The following is a 17,741-nucleotide window of genomic DNA, read 5'->3' on the forward strand; positions in this document are numbered from 1 at the left end:
CCAGAAGCAAATTATGATATAAAAAGATTAAAAATAAACAGGAATATTTCAAGATAAGATACGTTAGGCTTGTCAGTCAGGATTTTTGATAAGAAAAAAGAAGAGATTGCCCACAGAATTCAATTAATTATGTATGCCATGGTTTTATACATTATACATTATTAATCTCACTTAAAGGAAGAAAGTTTAAGACTGAAGTTTTATTTTGTCCCCTACCTGACACTGTATAGTAATGACTGAACGGGCATGTATAAAACACAAGAAACAAAAGATCAAGATTTTAATTTTACAATGGAATAGTTTAATCATTATTTATACTTATATACTGATGCTTTCTAATTTTGGTATGTTGGCAAGCAGAATTGAGAAGTACAGCTGTTTCTTAAGAGCCGAGATTTGTGAACCTGTAAACTGGTACGGAAAAGAGTCAACCCAGCAAGTTTCAGCTGAGACTTAGGAAACAAACCCAGCATTTTGCTCTTTTAAACTTTCTTGGTACTGGGACTGAACCCAGGGTGAGCACATACTCAACACCGTGCTATGCATCTAACAGAATAATACTTTTTGGATGGTAACTCTCACATTTTACAAGTCAATAAAATCCTTAGAAAATGAATAACATTTTTTCCTCATAAAAATTAAAATTCCAAATCACAAAATGAAGAAGTGTATGTCAGATAATATGCACTAGAAACAAATAAATCAGGAACTTTGTTGCAGCAATTTGTTGCAGCAATTCACAGATGCAAATAAAAGTGTGTGGCAGCCTGTTATTTTACATGTTCTTGGGAAAATCTAACACCCAAAGAGAAACAACTATTTGCTTCTGCCACTGCTTCTTTGAATAACCTTTTGTGCATTTTTGAATCTTATTTATATTTAACTCCAAAGCAATTTGTTTTTTAAAGCCAGTGGTGCAACATTTATTTTTAGAGCCATATTTCTTCTACACTTACTTTTCTTCCAAAGGTTCCAGGGTAATATTTTTATTTTTAGAACTGGGGTATAATTATAACACTCACCTCTAACTTGACCAGTTTTTATTAACTGCAGTACTGTTACTTAACAAAGAATACAGTCAAATAGTTTTAATAAATGTTGATGCTACAATCAAGTAACTTTAAGTTACACCACCACTAATTATGTTTCTCCATAAAGTCTGTGCAAACAAATATTTAATTTAATTAAAAAATATTTAATATTCAACAGACCATCATCACAAGCAACTGTAAACACTAAGGAGCAAGCAGGGTACGGAGAGAACACCTACAAGTGGGAGCTTATGCCAAGAAGCCTTGAAGAATATGTTCAAGATCATTTTAATGATTCTAAAAAAAATCAAAAGAGCACAAGATCAAAGTAAACCAAAGGACATCACAGATTGACATACTCCTCTGATTTTTTAATAGAATGGAAAAAACCCTTCAGCTGTTTATAGAGTATAAATATAATTAGTCTCAAGTATAACTGCAGGGCAGAGAAGAATTTCACTACAGAAACAAAAATCAGAAATCTGATATAAAAATAAAGACTATTTCAGGTAAGAATTTTCCCTTTCAAAGGCTAACAAGCCTTTCAAAACAGGTAATTTTAACAATCTGGGTATTAGAAGTGAAAGCATTTCACCAATATTAATACTTTAAAAATTATTACTGTGTACATTTATGTGTGAACGAGTTAATGTGTACCAGGTACATGTAGGAACCCATGGAGCCCAGAGGAGGAGACTGGATCACCCCTGGAAATGGAGTTAAGGTGACTGTGGCTATCAGTGGATGCTGGGAACCAGGTCCAGAGAGATCCCAGGCAAAAGCACTAGGCACTCTTAAAAGCCATTTCTCTAGCCACAAAGACTGAAGAAAAATCTTAAAAAGTGTTAAAACTTTCCCTTTGCCACCATGTTCCGACTCACGAAATTTTAACAGAAACACTGGAGAATTAGTTCTGCAAACTCATGGAATTAATCCCAGAATTAGCAGACACTAGGATTCAGCCTATGGCTTCATGTCCACTTTGCCACTAAGTCACACCACAAACCCTTTACTATGAACTTTTTAAAAAGTACTAAGATTACAATTTTAAAAAATGTAAGCAGTGTAATTGTTTTATAATTTGCCGTTAGCTATAGTTACAAAAATAAGTCTTTAAAAACAACACACCTATTTCTACTTAATTTAGTTAATGGTAATGAGTTAGGAAGCTAAGCCATTACTGAAGTTTTAAACAAAGTTATAAACAAAGTTTATACAAAGTTTATAAACATGGCATATGAATACTTAAAAAATCTATTAATCACAACTTAAAAGCACTAAGATATAAACAAAATGTAGAAAACAGAAATGGTAAACATTTTTTAAATCTGTTTCTCATCCATCTGTACACAAAATATAAATAGAAAAGAAAGTTTGCCATCTGTAAGCAACCCACTTACTTAAAAGATTTATGATCAGTCTTTGTTTTTAAAAGTACTTTTCCATTAATTAAAAATGTTAAGAAACATCAAATTTTGGCATCTCTATTTTACATAGATAGCTTCTCAATTTCCTCAAGCGTTGACAGTTTGCAGTATTCACATTAGTAAACTACTGAATCTAGAATGAAAAAGAATTTCCCATAATACAATTACATTTCTAACATTTCTAGAAAGTAGATCTAATTTTTGAAACTATTGCAATTTGAAATAAACATGAACATATCTGAATATATTTCATACATAACCGCCCTTAGCAGAGAACTGCCATGCCAGAAAATGTTCTGTCTGTGCAGGGTGTGTGTCTGTTCTGAGTAAATCTTAACTCTTAACTGTAGGGCCATGATGCACCGTCGTAAGCTTTACCCTGCATCTGCAGGTAAGCTTTGGGTTTGTTACGCACATACAACACAGTGGAAAATTGGGGGGATGGGGGGAAATAGAATCACATATAAGTAAACTAATCATAACTCTTTTTAAAAATTTCATTCTTCAACTTAAGGTCATTTAAGAGACAAATCAAGACTCTTAAAAAATAAGTAATAAAGCGGATTCTCCTAACTCAACCATTCCATAAAGTGAACTGTTCACGCGAACAGTCGCATTTATTATTTATTTTAGTTACTCTCGGGGCCAACAGAATTGGCATTGATTAAGAACAGCAACAAGACAAACCACAAATCTTTAAAGTGAATATTAATAGGAATAGGCTTTTCTAATAGACTACTGGAAACAGGTGGTCATTTTCAGAATTGGTAAATTTAAACAGGTACACCCAGGAGACAGATAGACAGACAGACAGACAGACAGACAGACAGACAGACAGACACACACACACACACACACACACACACACTCACTCACTCCTATGAACTACTACACTGTCCAAGCAGCATTTTCTCTTTCCCCTTTGCTTTCAATGGGTTAAGAAATGTATCTTTAGCTTAAGTAAACCCACACTATTATAAAATATAACATGAACCATAATGAGACTTGTTAATTAGTACTGAAAGTTATTTTTTAAATACCACCTATTAATGCCAATTAACACAAACAAGAATACTCTCCTTTTCAAAAATATTTAAAATGTATTTAGGGAATCCCCCTAAAATATGATCTAGTCAAACAGAAAAATGTGCTAACAATGCATGTATTCAATTTATATAATCTGGATGATAATCTGAAACAAGTTGTGAAAATATACAAAAGCTCCTAAACGTAGACTTCTGTATTAGTCAGCCCACTCCATATAAATTCTACTGTACTGAGAACAACAATGTTATTCTAAGCAAAGCAATACATCTTATTGATTTGGCAATGGTTCCCCCTACTATTTAAAGAACAAGTGACATCAGTTACATTCTCCCTCAGAAGCAGAAACAGCCTGCAAACAGAATAAGGTATTTTCTTGTTTCTTTTCCTTTCTTTTTTATGTGACCAGGGGCAGGTCAATCAAGTCTTTATTTAAATAATTTAAGTATAACCAATAAGAAAATTCCTCCCAACTATACTTCATTAAAAGTTAAAACTCAAATGAAGGCTTTCTGGTTTACTAGTTTCCTTTCCAGGCAATCTTCAGAACAGTAAATACCTTCACAAAAGATAATTATTTTCTAAGTTAAAACCCCAAGTGTTTTGTTATGTTGTTTTTGTATTTTAAATAACACAGGTGCTTTTACATACATATTAAAAAAAACAATAAAATCAGCTTAAAATAAATTTATTGTACAATACAAAAAATAGGCATACTGGAAAATAAAGGCACATTATTAAATATACAAAGCAAATGAAGAAAGCTCAACAACACAAATGTTTTAATCCAAACACTAAGATAAAATGCACAACATTTATGCTAAAAACAAAATACTTCAAGAATATGCATTTCAAATGAAATGTTAATGATGGCAAAAAAAAAAAACCAGAAAAAAGGAAAAGAAAAAATATGCTGTCATGTAAATGCTTGAATATCAAGAATCAATAATGGTAGGAAAAATTAAACCCAACAATACTGGGTACTTCTCCAAGAATTTTATTTGAAAAGAGACTGAGAATATCTGAAAGGAATTAAGATAAATCCACAAACTGGCAAAGTTTTTCTTTCCTTTTCTTGTCTGCAGATACATTCACAGTATCTTACCTCCTCTTACGCTAATACCTTCCTATACACATTTTTGAATGCTTGTTCTTAACAGCATTCTTTAAACACAGCAGCTGACTTAATCCTACTTCATATTTAAGTGTGCATTCAAGCATTACTAGAATTATATATAGGAAGTGCCAAAATTAACAAAATAGTTTAAAATTTACACAAACATGCATACAATATGAAAATTAAGTCATTTTGTAAATTAAATCCAACTTCTGAATGAAACAGCAAAATGTACACATAGAAAATAGAAGAAAAAAACCTAAAATCTTTTCTCCAACTAAGATGTTCAATTGCCTGAATTGCAAATAACTCTGGATATAAGAATAAGGCATGCTCAGTGTCCACAGGCAGGGCAGTGGCAAGACTTTTAAAGCATCCAGCTAGGAAATGCATATGAACACCAAAGGAACAGAAAAGCAAGCCTTTTTCTAAAACTCACCATGTAATTATTTAAATACAAATATTAATACTTAAATTCGCCCAAAGGCTTTAAGGTCAAACTTCTGAGAAGAAACCTTTTCTTAGTATCAGAGTTTCCAATCTCAAACCAGATCGTTAGCATCTCCTGTATCTTATTTAGAATCTACAGTAGTGAAACAGTTTTTCCTGCACTTTAGTTACAGAATCTGCTCTACTGTACATGTGTCATAATTTTAAAAAGTTATAAGGCTTTCATTCTCAACCACTTGCCCAAAGTTTAAGTTTAAAAGTGAATTTGAAAAAACAAACTTGAAATTGTGAGAAAAACAAAATACATGAAGGAAGACATGTAAATTAATCCTACAGAACTTTAATATCACTTTGCCAAGATAGATTTTAAAAATATGTATATTTGTTTACAACCAGATTAAATCGAACCTATGGTTCTCTTGAAAAAAGTTTTGATTCTCAATATTGCATTTTAAAAATAAACAGAAGCATTCCAATTCAACAAATACTTTAGTTGTATACTTAACACCTTCAGACTATATTTATTTCATAAGTATGCTAATAAAAGTTCAAAAAGAACAAAATTTGAGATGTTATCACAAAAATATTCATTAGCACTTATGAAATAAAATTACTAAAAGCTAAAAAGCAAAATTTACCATTCATACTTAAATACAACAAAAAATTACATGAATAATATGAAAATACAATCCATTTTGAAGATAGTCACTGTCTCTTTTTCTGAGCTAACCATTATATTTTAAATAACAGAGCATGCCATTCTCACACATCTGCAATTCTTTGGCTGGAGTGTTTCAGTGATGTGAAACATTCCTAATACATTGTGATTCTGACAGGACAGAAGAGTTTTAAAACAAAAACACAGACATATTTAAAAGTATTTGCATTTTAAATAGTCAAAGCCAATCTACCACTATAACTGGCATATGTGTAAAAACTAAAGCTAATTTTATAATTTACTACTCATTTAAATAAAATAATTTTGATTACTTTGCCTTTTTAGTTTTGTATTTAGCGTGGAAGTCTTTCTGTTATTACCAATATCCTATCAGTTCTAAAACTGGAAAGGAAAAGACAAATCAAATAATGCTTCTCAGTTTAATATGTAGGCTTCAGAACTAAGAAACACAATGTGGTTACCAAATTATATAGTTAAAATTTTAATTAGGGAAATTGCATTTTTTTTGAAGTTTTAAAAAATAAAGCAAACTTGCTTTATTTGTAAATGCTCTTTTAAAAATTAACAAATGTTTTCTATACAAAGATTACAAGCAGAAAAAAATTTTTTTTTTAAGTTTATGGCTCCAGTACCCAAGTTTGATAACAATTGAATACTTGAATAAATACTTAGTTTGGAAAAATAAACAAGAAACAAAAACAAAAGCCTAAGGATGTTTCCGATGTTAAAAGGAGAAGCGTTCTGCAGCTAGAGCCCATAGCTCTGGTTCTCTAGCTCCTCTCCCCCAGACTCTCCATTCTATACACTACAGTTGTAGAGGTGTCGTCACTTGACTCAGGTGACACTTTTTTCCACACTGTGTCTTTTAAAGCAAGTTCTTGCTGGAGACTCTCATAGTCCAATGGTCCAAAGGAATGCTAGTTGTTCAAGCAACATACACAATTTATTAGTGCACTTGAGTGATGAAAGGTCCAAGCTATAAAATGTATTTTTCAATGAAAGTTATTAAGATCCGTTAACATTTTTACCCATCACCGTCTGACATCTTGTGACATGTTACTCATGTTGACTGGCAGGAAAGCTCCTACTACACTGTCAGTGTTTCAAAGTTCTCAGATATTAGTAAAGGTTACTCTGATTGGAACTAACACAAATTTAAGTTGGCACTTACAAAATGTACTTAGTACATATTAAAAATACTATTTGTAAGTGTGTTTCTAGTGTACAAGGTAATTTTACTGCACATTTTCTTCATGTGGGATACAAAGGAATGAAATTAAAATTCTCAACAGCAAGTCCTTTGGCCCAATGAAAAAGAAAACTTATGTCCTGATCTTAAGACTAGCTCTAAAAAAAGAAATGTTTATGCATATGAGGCCACATACAGTGATAATGAACAAGACCTTAATGGGTATTTAGCATAGGGTACTACATTTTTCTTTTTACTACCATCCAAATCGTATCATTAAACATGTTCTAGAAAAACTGTTGTCTCCAGTGGCCTTTTTCTTATTTAGTCTCATGTACCTGTTCATTTACATATCCATGCACAAACTAGGCAATGAGCTAAATTTAATCCCAAACAATAACTGACAAATATTAAGAGTAAAAACAAGGCTTTAAAAATTAGATTCATAGTACATAATATCTTCCAATATCTTCTTTCAATGTAATCGATTATAAAACAATCTATAAAAGCAGTAGAAAACCAGCCCTGCTAAGCCAACAATTTCCAGTTTAAATATCACAAATGATTTTAATATCTATGACTGACAATAAAAATAATTTATTTATTTGAAATTGGCAAAGATTTGAGGCTGTTAACAAGCTGAAATTTTACATAGGCAGGAGAGGCTACTTCCTCGTTCTAGAGGACACTGAGAGAATCTAAGGAAGGACTGGCTTACCCTTTGATCACCTCCTTCTCTCCGAGGATCAAGTTTTTTTGCAAAGTGTCTCAAATTATCATAGTTATGGAAGTTACACAGAGAAACAAGGTCCTGTAAAGAGTCACACAGAACACATATAAGAAATCAGCTATTGTGTTTATTCATATTTCAACACGCCCTTCTTTCTATTGTGCAGCTTCAGTGTTCCCCTAGCAACTACGTGCAGGCTAGTGGAACAGACCAGTCAGGAAGAGGGCTGACATCAGGAGAAGAATGGAGACTTAGTTTAGTTCTCTATTGCTAAATTTTTGAAGACTGAAAATAAATTATAATCTGGGAAATTAAAGCACTCAGTAGTTAAGAGCACTGGCTGCACTTCCAGAAAACCCTGATTTGATTCCTAGTACCCACATGGCAGCTCACAACTGTCTGTAACTCCAGTGTGAGGAATACAACAGTTTCTTCTGCCCTGTGAGGATATTAGTTACAGTACACATATATAAGCAGGTAAAACACTCACACATTAAGTAAATTTAATTAATTAAGCATAAAGTAAACAGAAGTTTCTGAAATAATAATTAAATGGAACCTGTTTATAGAGACAATTTGAAGCTTTTCTACAACCACCACCTCCAATACCACCTATTTAACTAGTTCACAGGTAGGAAAGTACCAAGGGTTTACTAAAAAATAAGAAAAAAAATGGTAAAAGAGGGAATCACTGGACAGCTTAGCTTATGTGCCCACCCTGCTTTTCCTCACTAATAAAATTTGCTTACATGACAGAAGTGAATTCCTTTAACACTGTTGCCCATCTTGTCAAGAGGAGGAGACCAACACATCATGCCCATGACGTTGGGAACAACTAAAAGAATACCCCCAGCAACTCCAGATTTTGCAGGAAGACCAACCTGAAAATAATTGAAATAAAAGGGCATTCATATAAATTTTTAATAAAGGTTATGTTTGAGAACTGTTTAACAATTACGGCACATAAAGGACCAACCCTGACACCTGAGTTCAATCCCTGAGAGCTACATGGAAGGACAAAAGAGCCGACTCCTTCAAGCTGTCCTCACGTAGATATCCACAACCTTTCAGCCTCCCAGTAATGAACAGACAAACAGATAAAGATATCTTGTAAGTTAAAGTACTTAAATTTAAACTGTGGGGCTCTGAATATTTTTATTTTACAGAGCTGTATTTTCTAATTATCCTAAAAACCAAAACAGAACAAAACAACGTCCCCCAAAACACAAAACATGAGGAATTGACTCTTTACAAAACTTTCTGTAGTGTATTGCCTGAGAAATAGCCAAAAATTAGAGATAAATGTTAATTCAAATTAATTCCCTTCAAAAAATTCAAACTTTTATAATAAGAAATACAAGGGAAAACAGAACAAGCAAAGAAGAAAGTCTAGTCAAAAGAAATATACAGGAATGAATGATTCAATGTCTTCAAGTAAAAATATCAGTATCTCTCTAAAGACTATAGAGTATATCTCTAAAGAGAGATACTGAAACAAAAAAATAAATTTAAAGAGAAGAAAAAAATCGAGCCTCAAATCAAGTCAAACAAAATGTAGAATTATATAACCATAGTTTATAGAATTGTACAAGCAATCTCAATGATAAAATATTAAATTTAGTGGTAATTTTAAATTATAAGAGTAACAGTTTAATATGCACTAGTTAAGATTAATGGCAGTATAATGATACACTCTATTTATAATTACATGTTGGAACATAAAATTAAAAAAAAAAAGCAAGTATGCACAATCAAAATGAGTCACGTATTTATAAGTACCAAAAGTGTGATGAATAACATGAAATCCATTCCTATATTGTACTACACCTAAAATCTGCAGTGTCTGCAAGATGGCTCAGTAAAGAAGAAACAGAGCTAGATAGTAAGCATGGTGGCCTGAGCTCAGTCCTTGGAGCCAAGGCATAAGCACTAATGCACAAACAGACACAAAAAGTTCTTAAAACACAAAACAAGGACATTATGATGCAACTTAACATAAAGAAGATCAAATAAAAAAATGCCTACATATTTCACAAGTATTAAATGTACAATGCTTAAAGAAATTTTAAAATTTTACTAGTATATGCTATTAAGTCTTTTAAAACATCTTTTTAACTCTCCTCTTTACTCATTTGTAACCCATTAACCTAAAACAAGCCTCTTTCCAAAAATAATATACACCTTTAGAAGCAAAGTTCAAACTGACTTTTGAAAAGTACCAGTCTAGACTAGTTCCCTGCAAGAGGAAATCAGCAGTGACTTACATGGAATGCAAACTGCCCTGAGAAGTCATACATGCCGCAGGAATGCATCAAGCTCAGTGTATTCCGAACTGCCTCAGGACTGAGTACTCTTTCGCCAGTAATAGGGCAGAAACCGCCGTTAGCCAAGGTTGCAGCCATCACACTTGCTGATTCACATGTCACCTCAATGGAGCACAGCTAAAACAAAGGAAAAAAATCGAGTTTTGAAAATTTAGGCTCATGGCATTTTCATTTTCTCAGCTCTTCTAAAGGGATGGTTTTACTCTAAAATTGACATTTCTAAGATTTCAACTGACCAAAGTTTCTAGTCATTTTAAGATGTATTTAGATTTGGCCAAATTTATAATATTTTGATGACTGAATTAAGTGAGAAAGAGCCAAGCCAGGCCCCAAGCTTTGTCACTGCTGTATACAGTATCCACACTAGCTGAAGTATTAATGTTTCCTATTATATATTACTGTTAATGTTACAGTGAGAAATACACCAGAATATCTTTTAGGATAAAGCAGAACATATCACCATTATGACAGATAGTATCAGCATGAAAATGACTGTTAAATGTGGGGAAGGGATATATGTTGATGATAACACACTTGCAATTTTACTCATAACAAATTCATGCTTATTTCAATTTACAGAGCAACAAATGACAAAGAGAAATATATATTTAAGAGAGCCCTGGCCTGGGCTATATAGTGACCAGGACCATAAGTCTATGTAGTGCTGCCTTTTAAAGTCCCTATCAATCAATATTCATTTGCTATTTACTGTGGACAGCAGTTATACCATGACAAGCACAAAGACAGAGTCTAGCTAGAATGAAATCTTTGCACGTAAATGTTATCAGGGTAAGTAAAATAAAAGGGTATACTGAATAGTGGTATACTGCCTTTCATGATAACAAAGCCCTGAGTCTGAGCCCCAGCATTGAAATATATCAACAACAGCATTAATAATTTACCTCACAAAACCTGAAGTTACCCATAAACCTAAAATAATGTTCCTTAACATTTTATTTTTAATGAGCAGCAACCAAGGGGGAAAGAGTAGTTTCTCTAATCAAGTTGTTACACTGGCCCACAGAGCAAAAGACTTAATAGGAAAACAGTTTCTAAAAGAAGTATCATTTAGCCAGGTATGGTTGTAAACATCAATCCCAGCACTGCCAGAACTGAGAGGTGGAGGCCAGCCAGAACCCATCTCAAAAGAGAGAAGGGGAAGCTTTAAATTCCTCTTATCACTGCCTGAGTAGGGAAATATTTTCAGAAGTAAAATTTAAATTCCCATGATCATTTCCTAATTTATACTTAGTATTAATCAGAATTTTGTTTGTCATGGAGGATTTAAGTTCCCATTATCACTACCTAAGTAGAGAAATACTTTTAAAACAAAATAAATTCCCTTAACCTCTTCCTAATTTAGTATTAACCAAATTCGCTTGTCATAAAGTAATAGTCTCCTAACTGGACAAATGCCAATTTAAAAATGATTTCCTGATAGCCCAATATTCACTTAGTTAAATTCAGTTCTCCATAGAATACAGTAACACCTCCATGGGTGTCTCTTGATTTCTGTACTAAAGAATTGAAATTTCACAATAGATTAGTAGTACTAATATAACTATAAGAGCCCAAATTAAATGTTTATAATCAGAGTAAAAGTGACACTAATTTCAGATGAGTTTTGAGGAGTTACTCATGTCTCATGATGTGTTCAGTGTTGTACTTGCTGGTCATTGAAATAGGTCATTCTTGAATTAATGTTATTTTGATACTGAATCCCCACTAAAGCTCTCACACTGAGTAAATGAGACTCTGAGACCTGCACTCCCATCAAGTTAAAAGATGCTATAAGGTTAAAATCAAAGCAACTTCACAGGTAAAGACAAATGCAAAGTAAACTAGAAAATTACAGATGTAGTCTACACATCTCCACATTACAGCTTGATTAGATAAAAATACATGGGGAAGGGAGGACTCTCTGAGAAGACTGCACTAAAGTGATGTCAGTACCACAGGAAATTATGTGTGTGGGATGCTCTCGACATGACATGGATATGGAGAATGGCCTCCACTTGGAGGCACAGGCACATCACACGACACTGAAGGCATGTGCTGAATAATTCTCAGCACCAATTACATCAGATCAAAAACATGCAGTTAGAGGATAGCAAGACAGCAGAAAAGAATACTGCAAATGCTGCTAGAAACCCTCTGAAAACCATTTCCCCAAGGCAAAATATAAAACTAAAAGCACAACAGAAGAAACCAGTTTTTGAAACTGTCCGTCTTCATCTAAATGTATTTCTACACTTTCTTATCTTCCATTCTCATATGTGGATTCTTAGGATATATGGACATGAAGCAGCCTTTCATGGTATCTTTTGAAAGTCCATGGAAATTTATTTTCTCATATCCTAGAGTCAGGATTTCTAAGACATCTATATTTTGTCAAATGTGATACAGCTATTTACTTATAAAGATAATTCATGCAACTCAGAGTAAAAATTACCTGGAAATAAAAATCTAGTATCCCAACCATGTCTGTTCCTTCTGGGAAACACTGAAAAAGAGCAAAATCCAAAAATACAGAAAAGCAATGAAAACATAGGCAAAAAAACAAAACAAAACAAAACAAAACCAAACCACCAAAACACCAAACCAAACCCAGACAAAAAAGCCCACAATAAAATACATCAGTATTAACTTTAAGGTATGTAAGGTATGTAAGTTTCACTTCACCATCAAAATATTATGGAGTTCATAAATGAGTATAATTATAAAATAAATTTATATCATTTTATATAGATTCCTAAATTCTATTTTTTAGAGACAAAGATTAAACAATTTGTAATTTATTGTCATATAGAATCTTAAAGTTCTTAAAAAAATAAAGGTTTATCAACACTAGTCAGAGACAAACTGACCAGAATTTGCACTAATATTGTCAAATATTTTAATACTGTCAAATATATAAAACCAATTAAATATTAACACGAGTAATTTGCTAATAACACTGACAAGTGCTTTGTAAAAACTTCTTACTTTATATAATTAAAGGCTAATTTTGAGTTCTTAGATGTCATTTTATTAAATGAAATAACTTTGAATAGAAAAAAAATTTAAAACCTTCTTTTCTTTTAAGTAATATCCTATTGCAAAGTTTCGATCTCCACTTTCTCGTTCAGATTGAAACCTAGAAGAAAAAAAGTTATGAATGTTTTTGAATTGTATAACAAAAGTACAGTATAAAGACGGTGATCTAACACTCAGGACTGTTGGATTCTGTCTCAGTTCTCTCAACACAACAGTTACATTCCCTTGAGTAGTAAGCCTTTTCTTACTATGAAAGGAGTGACATCCACTCATCCTTTCTTAACTTCAGACATTCTGAACAAAGAAGCTAATTTTAAAATGCCAAAACCGGCCATCACTGAAATAAACTGAAATGGTTTGTCAAGCTGTCTTGTAGAAATGTGCCTGAGGGAGCTGACAGGAATGTCATAACAGTGACACATAAAATGGAACTGGATTAAAGTGTCACATCCCATGAAGCAGGAACAGTTACAAAAGTATAAAAGTAGAATCGCCAAGACAATTTTTTTGTTGTTGCTTTTTATTTTTCAAGACACTGCATGACACTCTGGTTGTCCTAGAACTTTCTTTGTAGACCAGGGTTGGCCTTGAACTCAGCAATCCACCTGCCTCTCTACCTGTCAAGTGCTGTGATTAAAGGCATGTGCCACTATAGCCCAGCTGTCAAATATTTTTTAATGTTATGTGTGATTTGCCTGCATGTCTGTGCACTTCTTGCGTGCTTCGTTTAGAGGTCACCAGGTCCCCTGGAACTAGAGTTGCGGATGGTTGTTAGCTACCATGTGGGTGAACCCAAGTCCTCTGGAAGACCAGCCACAGATCTTACTCATGAACCATCTCATCTCTCTAACCCTTGGGGACCAAAAGTTTAGAGGTATTAAATGTCAAAACATAAAACACAAGCTGGAAGGAAGACTTAAACAAGTTTCCCAGTCAGATCTGTACTTGAAAGGATAACTGACAGTAGTTGGGGAACGGGAAAGAAAAGGAGTGAAATAGCAGACTACTGAAATGAGCTGAAGAAAGCCTGCATTCAAGTAGGAGTTATATGATCAAACATCTCAACAGCTGATTAAGTCATTCACAGGAAACAGACTAGGCACAGTAGTCTTGCCTTAAAGCTTTCTATAATATAGTCTAAGGGATCCCTAAGGGAATTAAACAGAATGAATTACCATGAAAATAGATTACACAGTACATCTGAGAGATCAACCTGTAAGAGTTCACAAATAGAATGGTATTTCTGCTGAGTAGGCACAGAAATAAGAGTGACAGTTAGTATTAGTTTTAACATTTCTATGGTCCGAGAACAGTAATAAATATGGAAAAGCCCTTAACGTCCATTTTTCTCTCCTTTCCTTCCTGGCACTGGAGAATATATGAGGCATTTCACCTAAGTGCTCTACCAATGAGCCATTTCCCCAGCCCGCCTTTTACTTATTATTTGGAGACAGTTTTGCTAAGTTATTCAGGCTAGCCTTAACCGCCTGCTGATTGGCTAGGATTTGCTGTGCTACAAGGCTCAGTTTATTATCCCTTAAAAACAAACAAACAAATGAAAACAAAACAAAAACCCGGAACCAAACAAAAAGAATTTAACTTACTGAAAGAAAGAAAAACTCCTTATGAGATCTCCAGAAAGCTTCCTGGAGAAAGTGGTTAACCTAAGCAACAGCAGCAACCACTGGTCTTTCCAAAGGTCTGTCCTAGCTCTTTAAAAGCCTGATCTTCAAAAATGAATGAGTAAACAAAAATACAACCCTCACAAAAGAAAAATTTAAATGCAAGGATCTAAAAACGAAACTGCTCTGGCTTTAGCGACTAAACAGTAACAAATATACAAATTTGATTAGCTCTTGAATTATGAATGCCTAAGTGAGATTCATTTATTGAGTTAACATCATTTTATAAAATTAATGTTCTGTTCTTGAATGTATTAACAGCAATGTGATTATGTAAGCTAATGAGGAGGCTGAGGAGGTGGCAGAGTACTTAAGACCATTTGCTGCTTTTACAGAGGGCATGGGCAGGGCATGGCTTCCTTAGGTGGTTCACACTGACTTATCTCCAGCTCCCAGGGATCTGATGCCCTCCTCTGTCTTCCGTAGGCCCCTAACACAGACACAGACACACACATACACACAGAACTTCTATATATATATTTACTCTTGGAATACATGCTGAGTGACTTAAGGGTGAAATATAAACAACATCACGATTTCAAACGATTCAGCAAAGAAAAATCTGGATATATCTCTATTTACAAACATCTAGTTACAAACAAATATCTCCTCTCTCTCTCTCTCTCTCTCTCTCTCTCTCTCTCTCTCTCTCTCTCCCTCTCCCAAGCCCTCCTAAAAAGGAATAGGCTAGGAAGATGGCTCACTTGGTAAAGTGCTGAGATCTGAGATCAAGTTCCCAGAACCCACCTAAAAAGCTAACATGGTGGTACTCACTGATTTGTAACCCCAGTGCTTGAGGGACAGAGACAGGGAGACCCCTGAGACAGTCAAATCAATTGTTTCTAATTCAGTGACTCTGTCCCAAAATAAATAAAATAAATGTAGACAGCAACTAAGGACATACACTCAATAACAAACTGACAGCCATCCATGTGCATATCGAAGGCACAGATGTGACATGCATACTTAAGTTTACTTCTACATAGACATACAACACAATACACACATATACAAATTAAGATCTTTAAAAATGAAAAAAAAACAGAAGAGACAAAACATTCTTAAATAGGAATAAAAGATATGTATCTTTTGTTCCTTCTTTGAATTTTCTGTAGGCTGAAAACTTTCAAAATAAAAAATTGGGTTAAAAAAAATCAAGTTAGTCAGCACAGAGAAATGAGGTAAGACAGGTATTAGAGCCAAAAAGAAAATAAACAAGTCCAGGTATTTTGAGATAAACTTAAGGTCCCTTCGGACTCTACAATTATCTATATGACATTTATTAAAACTTTTGAAAAGCATTTTTAAATGTGTCTTAGACCTGATTACCTTCTAATGACCAAATTCTGAGTAATAACCTATTCACTGAAATAAGTTCTAGGGCCATAAGTAGAGACTTCATGCATATACATAAATATGTGTATGTGTGTGAATATGTATTTATATAAGAAGTAAAACAGTATTAAAATAACATTTTATATTCTAGTTGTCAGTGAATTTAAAGAATTATGATCAACTGTAAAAACCCAAAATACAAAATTAGACTCACGTTGCATTACTGAATCCGACATATTCATTACCAGCCATCTTATTCAAAAATTGCATCACCTATAAACCAAATCAGAAGTATTAGTAACCAAAATTAAATACTAAAGGAACATTAAGCATAAACATAGTTTTGTGTTAATACTTACATAGTCAAATTTCTCAGCATTATTTACTCCTTGCTGAAAAGAAATAAAAGACAAGCATGTTAATATAGACACTACTGATGTTCAGAACAAAGCTAATACAACACATACTTCAAACCACTCCCACTGTAATCAATGTACTACTGCACAGTACTTTACATCTAGGAAATCCTTCTAAAGTAACTTTATACTTAAACTTTTACACATGTCAATGCCCATAAGTTGAAAAATAAAAAATTACAAAGGGAATACATATTTTAAAAATATATTTACTAATCCCAGAGTTACAGAATACAAGGTATCTTTGAAACAGCACATTTGTTTCAAAAACTTAAAAGTTCATCCTTTAAAACAATTAAGAACATATAAAGCATGATTTTCAGCTAAGAACAATGACTTTTTAAAAATCAAACTCTTTAACCATTATTGAGTTAGAAAACTGGGTTGTTACAAACTGACCTCTTCTACTTCTAACATATGCAAATGTTGGCTATATTATTAACATGGAGAAAGGTCTGTCCTCAGTAACTCTCAATGATAACAATATTTGAGTTAATTTATACTTCATAGCTCTAAAACATTATCTTTTATTATATTTAACATTATGCCAATTTAGATTGTGGAAGATGTATTGTTTCATTACTTCTAGTTCTGACATGTCATCTACTGCAAATGTCATTAGAAAAACGCCTGTGTAGTGGAGATCAGTTCAAGTAGCCAAATGGTTTCATTTTACCTCGACGAAGTTTACAAAGCAGTAAGCTGTAGATCTGAAATCAAACGTATTAATTGGTGATATGCACCCAATAGAAACAATACATCTCTAACTTCTATAACAGGATTTAAATAATTTGACAACCATTTTAAAAAGCAATTTGTTAAGAATCTATGCTCAAAGTTCCAAAGTATTGTAATTTGGAATGTTGTTACAGGGAGTTTGTTCCAGTGTCATCTACTGAATAAAGCCAAGTCCATTCTCCCTATGAGAAGGTCAAGTTATGACTGATAAATATATAAAACACTACAAATGAAGTTAAGAAAGTACAGTCAGTCAAAGGTATATAACCAGAACAAGAAGGAACACAAAAGTATGTTACCAAAATCAGACATTAACGAAACTTAAACAATGTAAGAATAACTTAGTGACAAATAGACTGTAATCCCTATATATTTTTCTAAAGCATCCCAACATTTTTAAAACTTTCTTATATTATACCAGAATTTAAAATGTAGACATGTAACTCCAAAGCTGTTCAATGAAAAATAATTAAAAGAAGAAATTACCAACTTCATTGAACTGTTGCAGTTGTCAAAATATTCCATAGATCCTAATGCTGTAAA

The 17,741-nt window shown here is 33.2% G+C and overlaps 1 protein-coding gene across 3 annotated transcripts in view; it reads right to left on the minus strand.

The window, feature by feature from the left end:
• Positions 1 to 17,741, minus strand: part of Gls (glutaminase) — a 68,092-nt gene that overhangs the window by 16,993 nt on the left and 33,358 nt on the right. For 2 of the 3 annotated variants that reach the window (XM_034498589.1, XM_076931928.1), the window contains exons 8-14: positions 16,404 to 16,436; positions 16,259 to 16,317; positions 13,061 to 13,127; positions 12,444 to 12,494; positions 9,932 to 10,108; positions 8,417 to 8,548; positions 7,656 to 7,748 (exon numbers count right to left, since the gene is read on the minus strand). In XM_034498589.1, the coding sequence (XP_034354480.1) occupies positions 7,656 to 7,748; positions 8,417 to 8,548; positions 9,932 to 10,108; positions 12,444 to 12,494; positions 13,061 to 13,127; positions 16,259 to 16,317; positions 16,404 to 16,436 (612 nt within the window). Of the gene's footprint in view, positions 1 to 4,174; positions 6,666 to 7,655; positions 7,749 to 8,416; positions 8,549 to 9,931; positions 10,109 to 12,443; positions 12,495 to 13,060; positions 13,128 to 16,258; positions 16,318 to 16,403; positions 16,437 to 17,741 lie in introns of those variants that run through there. The other variant, XM_034498590.2, reaches the window with a different exon arrangement.

The sequence above is a fragment of the Arvicanthis niloticus genome, chromosome 3 (assembly GCF_011762505.2).
Source record: "Arvicanthis niloticus isolate mArvNil1 chromosome 3, mArvNil1.pat.X, whole genome shotgun sequence".
NCBI classification, from domain to species: domain Eukaryota; kingdom Metazoa; phylum Chordata; class Mammalia; order Rodentia; family Muridae; genus Arvicanthis; species Arvicanthis niloticus.